Consider the following 10,283-nt stretch of genomic DNA (forward strand, 5'->3'; position numbering starts at 1 on the left):
TGCGTCTAGATAATCATGAGTTGCTTTCAATTGAAAAACAAAATTTGAGATGAATTAATCATGCATGCTAGCCCAATGGCATGTCTAAATACATGCCTTGCCTTTAATCAATTGAAATTCAAGCCGAATTAACACATGCCATCTTGGTGGCATGCCCAAATAATCATGTGTCCAATGCATGCCATCTAGTTGGACTACCAAATTAATCACTCACTTTACTTACTTTGTATGCAAGACTAGTAGTGCAATGTGCAAGACCAATGGTTGTTATCATGGCTACTATAGTTCAAATCATCATTACATTCTTAAATTGACTCCACCCTTGTGCACATTCAATTTGAGCACCCTTATGTCTAATGCATGCCCGGTAGCTTCACTCCCAATGGCTGGGCCACCAAATTAAGCCTTGATGATTGGTAATGAATTGTTAGCTCTATATACTCTGCATGCAAGACTAGTGGTTCTCATCATGGCTACAACTCAAATCATCATTACATTCTTAAATTGATGGCACCTTGCTCTACTTACTTACATGTAATCCAGGTGGTGCATGCAAGCCCAATTGTCATTGTCCTTACATTTGTAAATTGGCACCACCCCCTTTCACTATGCCATCTTACTCCTTAGCGCACTCCCTTGCAATTATCAACCTTATGTCCTTGCACTTAGCCACCTTGAACTTCTTGCGATTTCTACTTGCAACTTCTATCCCCTCCTACTTCTATCCCCTCCTACAACTTCTATCCCCTCTCACAACAATGGATCCCTCTAGACACAATGACTTCCAAAACTCACCATCAAACCCCTCTCCCCAATGGATCCCTTTGGCGCATAGCTACAACTGTGGTGGTGGTTCTAAGATTAACTACAACTAGTATAGTTGTCATACAAGTTAAGTGATTCAAGATTAAATGTAACCATTGTGGTTGTTTTACAAGATAAGTAGCTTAGGATTATCTACTACCATGACAAGTTTAGGATTTGTTGCATGGATGATTTTTTCGTGTTAGTTTCATTAATAAGCGAAAGTTTTATATGGCTTGTGAAAGTTTATATGCTTTTATAAAAATAAGAGCTTAGTATATTTGCCAGAATTTGAAACTAAAATTAAAAAAAGAGCTAGGTTTAGCCTTTAAGATTATAAAATTATAAATAAAGTCCATGAAAATTCGCCAAAGTTTTATATAATAGATAAATATATTTGGAAACTTTCGCCAACATATTATATATACAATTTAAAAATTTGTGTAGATCTATAGAATTAAGCACCAAAAGAAGACTTGTGCAATCAAGTATAATCTAGTGTTAACATTTAATGTTTGCTAGAATGATAATAATGTAGAGGTTTTATCTATTTGAACATGAAGCCGTATGATATTGCATAAAATGTAAATGCAATCCGTAATCTAAAATACATGATTAATGAGCGCCTATGGTATATATGATTTTAAACTTGCATTTGAGTCTTTAGATACTTTCCCTATATATATACTTATATAGTGATTATTTTCCTTTACTTGCTTCCTTCTCAATTTCCTATGGTTGTTTACCATGTAACTTTTTAATTTATTGTTGTACCTTCTTACTCATTTGGACTCAGTGCAAATGAAAGGTGCTATCTATCTCCACATGCACCTTCAGTTACACACAACACCCACCAAACCACACCCCCTAACCGTTATACACCGCCATCTTGGAGCCATTATGCACCGTTATGCACTGCCACCTTCTAGCTCTTATCCTTACATCCTCGCACTTGCACCCCACCTCTGTAACCCCTATTTTTTGGTGCACTGAGCACTCCATCCTACTCTTTGCCTCCTTTTTTGAAATTCCTGCATCTCTATTAAGCTCCCGACTCCTTTGGTTATGCTTCACTACATCCCAACTTCATCAACCGACTTGCTCTCCTCCTCCTCCTTCTTACCATCTCAAGTGCCTTCCCTACCATGCCTCCTTCAAATAGGTTCTCTCCTTCTACAAACAACCCATCCCTTCATTCAAGCCTCTATTTGTGTCCACTTGTAGCTCGGCTATCAGCGCGCCAACTTCCTGTGGGCTTTATTTTCTATGTTGCAGCCTTATCTCCTCTGCAATTTGTACTACTTACTCCACATTCAAGGTCGTTACTCAACTCGCAAGGTCTCATTCTTCCCTCTCTTGCAACTGCTAGCACTATGGCTCTCATAGGCAGCTAGGCTATCGACTAGTACCTTGGTGTTGCTGTCCCTTTTCTGTGTGTTGATATAGTAGCTACGGCTTTCCGTTAGAGCTTTTTGTCGTAACAACTCCTCTTTTACTTTTAGCTTCTCTTCTGTCTCTTTTTGCTCACTAATTCCTCACTAACTATGGTGTCCTATTACTTCCATTTGCACATTGAGCAACCCTTCCATTGTTTGCAGGCTGCTATGCGTAGAGCATGTTCAGAAGAAGAGCGAGCTGCTTCTGAACCTGGTATTTGAATACATGGACACAGATTTGAAGAAGTACATGGATCTTCATGGACAGAGTAGTAACGGCACCCGGAATCCATTTCCAGTGAAACTGATTCGGGTCCATTCAATTGTATTACAGAAGCTCATAAATTCGAACTACGTAACGATTTATACTTGACAATTCTGAAAAACAAGTAGTTGCAAAGCTGTGGAATTATATATATAATATGAGACCATGGTGGCTTGCCACGAGCTACCCACTAGATCTTAAAGGAGACCACCTATGGGATCAAATTCTAGAGGTGGGGAGGAGGGCATTCCTTTTTCTAAGGTGTATTAATTAATTTGATTATTTTCAAAGGAATGGGTTAAAGCCAATGGTGCTGCCACTTAGGTGGTCAGAATGTAGGCCGTTGTGAGATATTAGGTTGTGCCAGAGTGCAGCTTGGCCTTTGCTCTCGTAGATTGCCTTCCTCTCGTCTCCCATGCTCGACACCTTGTTCTTGGATCCTTGAGTTGGGACAAACAGCTATCGTGACGCTTCGCCTTGCTATCGTGACGCTTCGCCATTTTGTGTAAGTTGGAGGTGGTTTTATGGTCTTGTTACTCGTAGTGTTCTGTGTCGTTGTGATTCGATTAAAATATGGGCATGATCACAATTCACGTTAGTAGTTACGTTGTGTGCCGGAAGTTCGCTCATCTGCATTGCAGCGCTTGCTTTCTCAACTTCTCCGAACTCTGCATTGCAACGCTTGCTTCCTCAACTTCTCCACACTCTGCATTGCAGCGCTTGCTTCCTCAGCTTCTCCGCACGTCTGCTTGCTTTTGCTCAACAGCATTCCCTCTCAAAGAATCACACCATACACCGTTGTTTTGTTCATCTCCAAGGACCGGGCACCATGGGTGGTTGCACCAGTAAACCCAAAACATCTAAGTACGAGGGGTTCATGGATCCTCAAGCCGAGCATCATGATGAGCTTGGAAGAAACAGCATCGATACTGACACTAAGGGCGTCGAAGCTGCTCAACACAGTCTAGACGTCGGCTTGAAAACTATCGACCGAAACAACTGTTGTGCTTCCCCTCTGCAATTATTTCCTACAGTAAGCACTGAGGGATTTCTCAGACTGCCTTTGTTGGGTGCACTGCTCCCTATGTTACTGTGTGTCGAGACCGAAACTTAATCATTGTTGGAACTTGGCATCTCCTTTTGTGGATTACGTTCTATGTCAATAGTAGTACATCGAGGTTTCCAAATTCCCTATGGCATTAACTTGATCGCGCACCACCTTTCATTGACACCACCTTTGATTGAGAGCACAATCCGCACTGCGCAGAGCTTTTCTTTTTGATATAATAATATATCCAGACAATCGACTCCCTCCATCGACCATCCACTACTGATCACCGCCCCGTTGATCGATGCAGCCCCGAATCTTGCTCTCAGCAGAAGGGCCGTACCCTTCTTCTCTCTCTCTCTCATGATCCAGCAGTGACAATCTTTTCTGCATCTTTTGATTGGCAGCGTCACAATTTCTCGTATGTGAGTGTCCCACTCAGGCATCTCTCCCTCTAATTTTAGATGTGTAGTTTTCTCGTCCGATTCGTGTTTTTTTTTGAGCTAGTTCTTTGATTCTTTGAGTCGTTAATTCACTGTATAATCCAAGTGTTGGGGCTGCTATGTTTCTATGTGGTAGTGTATGTAAAGTTGCTTAGTAGTCTCCAAAGTACTGATCACTACATTGAAGATGTATTCAGATACATAAATCTGAATTTGTGGCTGCCAACAAGTCGAGCTATGAGGGAGATTAGGGGCTGTTGACGTGTTGAAATCAGCTACTGTTGGTTGTTGGTTGTGCCAGGCAAAATCTAGTGAGAACTCAGATCATTGCCTCTTTCTTGGTTCATTCTACAAGCTCACGGATGCCCTTAGCGATTCAAGTTTTTTCTCTACCCTCCAATGATGACGTTCTCTATTAATTTGCATATTTGTAGAGACACGTTGACAAAATTCTCTCTTAATCTACGTTGTAGCTTGGTGATGTTCTCTCTTCATCTGCATAGTTGTAGGCTGCTTGTAGAAATACAAACTCATTATGCATAAAAGAAATACAAACTCTTTCGTACATACTACGGAACATTGTCAGACATATGAAGGGGGTAATACACAATAACATTCATGTCATTCCCTGGAAAGAATGGGCATTATCCTTCCTTAAGAAATAGGTGTGTGAGCCATGGCAAAGCTTAACGATCAAGCAGGAAGCTTACCAGATGTGATTCTTAAAATCTGGAGTGAACTCAACTATAACAACCCATTATTCCAACCATTGGGCTAGTTTAAAACATAAATAAAACCATTAATCAAACTATAACAAGGTGATGTTCCAACCATTAGGTTTGTTCATCAACCATGGGTTGGTGGCATGCTAAGAACATAAATTAAACTATTCATTAAAAAATGCAACTATCAACCTTTGGTTTTAAACTATTAATTAAACTACAACAACATGCTATTCCAACCACTACATGAATTCAAACCTGCTTGATGGGCTAGTAGCCTGCTGAGGACATAAATCAAAATATTAGAAAACATACTTATTTCAAGTACCATTGGTCTGGTCGGAAAAGAAATTTGTACATTCATTAAATTGTAGCAAAACCTAATGCATAGGAAATTACTGGAATATTGGTTTAGGATAATCACATTAATTCAATCAAAAATAAACTTTTGAGCACACAAAGAACATCAATTAAAATATAACAAAACATAGTACATCTAAAATATATCGTTGTTTTGAATGATCCCATTGAGACATATATGCCCTTACCCTTAAATGGGATTGTTGAAGGCCATATTGACTGTAGCCCTACGTGAAACATAGCACATGATGCAAATTATATGTCAAACATACATGCATGTGGCTTAGGTGTAGCAATGTGTGTACCATTAAGAGTACTTCTCCTTCAATCCTCCTTCATTTATTTTGATTTTGTTTTAAGAGTTGTATGTGTCAAAAATTATTTCCATTGTCTAGACAGAGATGCATTTTCCATCAATGGTTGGATTTGTTTTAAATTATTTGTCAAAAAGATGACAAAGAAGCCTTTGTTAAAAAGGACGATGACGTAGAATTTAAAACACTTCCAACTATTGAAAGAAAATGTTAGGACTCTAAGCTAGCCCAATGTTTAGACTTGACACATGCATTTTTTATTATTTAAAATATGAATTTATTTTACTGTTAAAAAATGGTGGAAATTTGATAATTAAATTGTTACAAACCAACAATTTCAACCACTAAGATGGCTTACGACCTTAAAGACATCCTAGCTTATTGCAATGAAATTTACTGACTTGCGTTGTATCAAACATGTATATGATGTGCTCCTCAAACTGCCTACATCTTGTATGGTTTCTATAGATGTCCTTCTTATTTGGACAAACTCTTGTGTTGTTGTGCTAGAACAATGTCATTTAGCAATGAATTCCCTTTCTTACATTTTATTAATGCCCACAAACTCATCACATCAAGATGGAGCTACATCGACACTTCCACTTGCATCCAATGGTTGGAGCCACATTGGTCTTTTGTATTGACAACATCTTTGATGTGGTGTGCCCAAGCCATTTCTCATTTGTTTCAAGGGACACCAACATAGCTAGTGTTTCCCTCTTTGTAGCTAGTTGATCTAAGCTATGCACCCTTTCAATTTACATAAGCCATCTCTCAAGTTATAGAGTAAGTCATGTGGTCGTGAATCTTTCAAGGTGTTGGTAGAGATTCCACTCTACAAAATTTTGGGTGCAAGCTAAAGCTTTTGAAGACTCAAGGCTAGTAGTCACTGGTATGTCCTGATGATGTTGCCTCAAATGCTCCCACCAATTGTGAGACCACAACTCATGTTCTTTGCTCTGATGGCACTGTTTTGAATATGTGCATCTGTCAGTGCTACCTACCACTACTTTCTAAGGAGTCTTTTTTCTTCACATTGTTTGTCCATCTATAAACATTGCAAACATATATTTCGTTGTTATTTCCATACTATGTTATTTCTTTTCTCAACTATTAATCTGCTCCTTGTGCCTTAACCAAACTTTTTAGCTATCCTATCTTGTAATCTTTGTTCAGTTTTCTTGCAAGCCATGAATGAGCTGCATATTGTATATATATATGTACATATATATATATATATGTATATGTATATGTATGTATATATATATATGATTAATTTTAAATACTGCATAAAGTAATCAAAAAATTAATAATTCTCTTGAAACATAAATGTTTAGTTTTAGTAAAATAAAATAAAAAAATTGGTATACTAATAATCTTGAAAAGAATTATTGTTAAATGGATTCGAAATTTGTGAAAAAAAGACAAAATGTCAAAAAGGTGTTCAAGATCTATGTCAAAGAAGAAATTAATTGAAAAAAAAATGTATGATTTAAAGGTATCATAGCAAATCAAAGATCTGAAGAAAATTACAATTTTACTTTCAAAGTAACGATCGAAGTTGCTACTAGAAGCAAAGAAAATACAAAATAAATTGTAAAGTATGAAGAGGAGCCGATAATGTATAAGCACTTAGTAGCTTACCAAAACAGTAGTATTAATAATCTTGAAAGTAAATTCAAGATAAATTATGTAACTCTCTAAAATTATATAAATCAATCAATTAAAACAATGGAATTAATAAATTTTACAAACTACATAATGAAGTCTTTGACAATGATTTCAAAACTATTACAGTTTGTAATTTCATTAATTATGAATTTTGTTTCAAATTGTTTATCATTACTTAAATTTTTCATAAAATTCTATTTGAAATATAATGTACGATTTTAAATTTTTACTTTTGTAAAAAAACTCCATAATATGTCTCCATGTATTTAAAAATAGTAAAATTTTAAAAAATATGTGAGACTTTTGGAAATTAAATGAACATTGTTGTTCAATCCTTAATTTAATACTTTTGGAGAGGTATAGTAGTGAATATGTGGCTTGGATGAGATTTGTGTGGCGTGTGGATCAAAATGAGATTCTTCTTCAACACACTTTCGTCATTCAGTCATGCGGTACGTGATTTCAATTTGGGATCCCTGAGCCAATTGTGTGTACCAAATCACAAATGAAGCACCCGACAGTACGTGAGACGATTCAAAAAATCGCGATGGGTAATGGATGATCGTCCGCTGATTGCGCTTGTGAGTCAACCGAATAAGCCCTCATCGGTCGGGTCGGAACTAGGCCGGCATGTAATTTAGCTAAGGTTTGCTGAAGAATGGTGGACGTTCGCCTGAATCAATGGAATCAAAATAAAGCTATGAATTGACGAGAGCTACAATCTGCTACACTCGAAATAAGATAAGAATTTCATGGCGGCTTCAAGCTTAGTTGCTATCTGCATTGCGACGGTGAAAATAAATAGACACGGCCTACCCCCTCAAGAGAGATCGTCCACGAATGGGAACTATTTTGCTCAATCAAAGCATCGAGTCTTGAAGAAAAATCAGAAGGATCTAGATATGCTTTGCGCTAGTTGACGTACATGTCTATATATATATATTGCTCTACTCTTCTTGCTCCCTGTTTTTTCCTTGCAATCGCTCCTGATCGATCCATAGCCTCCCAAAAACCTTCCACGACGAATCATGGTTCAGTGAGCCATTGGCAGCCTCATGTCAAGCTCCAACAGCTCCATTCTACATCTCGCCTACATCTCCTGTGTTCCCTCGCTAGTTGTTCCTTCCAGCCAACCTTCACATTCTAGCTGCCCTCCCCTCATTTCACGCTCATATCATTGCTCTCTCTCATCCAGATTTCTTATATCCTCTCCAGTTCTGCAGAAATTCTTGCCCTCCATGAAGTCTCTCGGCTCTTCTCCCAATATTGTCGTCCCCTGTTCCCATTTCGCGGCCTCCATTCGGCTGCTCTCTCCTGCAGCTTACAATCAGCCTACAAAATCTAGCTGCTTTCTCCGTCCCATTACCCAACTCACTCCCTTGCTCTTCCATTACAGATCATCTCTCGGATCTGCATGCTCATCGACCTCGCCTTGTGGTGCTGCATCTACCAACACCCGTCCCGGTTCCCTTAGGACCCATGCACTACAAGGCGCCGAGGCGATCGTCAGCCCCGAGATCGCTAGAGTGACCCCTCATGACCCAGCTAACGTGGGACATCATCCCCAAAATGAATTTAGAATTCCCCCTCCTCAACTAGGGAACCCGTTGAATTTCTATCTGCCACCAGTTCCTTGTTCCACGCCCGCCAGATTACATCCAAACTATCATCCTGTGAGGGAGGCTTGCGACGCTTGGCTCGTCGCTTGTCTGAAGCCACAAAATGAGGCATACAAGCAGTTTTTGATTCAGTCAATGCACCCTTTGTTTGTCTGCTTGACAATGCCAGACGCGTTTCCGCAAAGGATACTGCCCTTGTGTAAAATGATCGCTTGGCTGTTCGTAGTAGATAACTTTTGTGACGAACTGCTACTGATGGCTGAAGATTTGATGTCAGAAAAAGAGTATTACGAGTACATTCTGTCTCTCCTCCAAGGTCGCCCTTTCGTTTCCAATAAGGATTGGAATACGGACCTGAAGGAAATGTCAGAGGTATTGACTGAGGTGTGGAACGACGTCCGAGCGACGATGTCAGAAAGGCAACAGAGAAGATTCATTCAGATTGTGAAAGATGTGTTTGATGCCACTCTTATTCAGTCGCGAATGCGCGAAGAGCAAGGCGTTGTAAACCTGGAAACTTATCTCTCTTTCAGGAAGTTCACTGGGGAGGGTTATGTGTTCATGTTAATGGCAGAATATGGCAACGGTCTTGATTTAGATGAAGATGTTCTAACCAATCCAACTATTATGAAGCTTCAAGAACTGGTGGCCTATCACGTAGCCTACGTGAATGACCTCCTGTCCTTCCGGAAAGAATTCTGCCTAGGCCATTATCAGAATCTACCATCCATACTCTGTGTGCATGAGAGCTACAACATGCAGGAGTCAATATTCAAAGTCTGTAAGATGATACAAGGCTTGGATGACGAGTTTGTAAGCCTGCGCAAGAAGGTTTTGGATTCACAGTTGAGCGAAATACCAGGAGTGAGGTCGTATTTAGATGTTTTAGGCTACGTGATGTCTGGTTTCTTGGAGTGGGCATATCAAACTGGCCGATATCATGGTCTGAACAACCATCTCACACTGAGACACGGATTAGTGAGCTTGGTTCATCTAGACCTGACGCTGATCACGCAAGGATCAGTGAAATCAGAGCTGTTCGCGGAGAGCTATGTTTGACAGGAGTACAAATCAGAAGTATTTGCAGGCAGCAAACTTCTGATTTGCATAGAATTATAAGGGACCAACTTCTGTACGGTTGTAGAGAAAGTTCCGCTGTTTAATGAAATGCCGTCAATGGAATCTGTTCTATGCACAATTTCTCTTCGCTTTGCCTGGAAAGTTTCATGTACATATCTAGAGCATGATCAAGCGCAGCTGCAATGTTATACAACGTGATTCCTTGTAATGAATTAGTGCATGTAGAAGATCTTTACAGAACATGTGTAAAGCTCAATTGCAGATCAGATTCCGAGTTCATGGAAGCTATTTTAACTCTTTTTTGGTCATTATATTTTATGCTTTTATTGCAAGATCTTCAAATTTGAACATGTATCAATTCATGAAGCTCGCCGAATGTAATTTGGAAGGCATTATTAGAATCATCAAAGACTTCTGTCTCATTAAGCTCTCCCAATGTAATCGTCATTGAGGACTTTTTGTCATTTTCATAATGTTCTCGTCTCATTAAGCTCTCCCAATGTAATCGTCATTGAGGACTT

At 39.1% G+C, this 10,283-nt stretch overlaps 1 protein-coding gene across 1 annotated transcript; it reads left to right on the forward strand.

The window, feature by feature from the left end:
• The first annotated feature begins 7,952 nt into the window (after positions 1-7,952).
• On the forward strand, positions 7,953-9,915 carry LOC147890489 (microbial Terpene synthase-like protein 13). The gene has a single exon (XM_087390706.1). The coding sequence runs from the start codon at positions 8,119-8,121 to the stop codon at positions 9,739-9,741; it is 1,623 nt and encodes a 540-aa protein (XP_087246832.1). The 5' UTR covers positions 7,953-8,118; the 3' UTR covers positions 9,742-9,915.
• Positions 9,916-10,283: the final 368 nt, after the last annotated feature.

This window comes from Dipteris shenzhenensis, chromosome 19, assembly GCF_047967505.1.
Source record: "Dipteris shenzhenensis isolate YYH24624 ecotype China chromosome 19, Dip_SZ_1.0, whole genome shotgun sequence".
Taxonomy (NCBI): Eukaryota; Viridiplantae; Streptophyta; class Polypodiopsida; order Gleicheniales; family Dipteridaceae; genus Dipteris; species Dipteris shenzhenensis.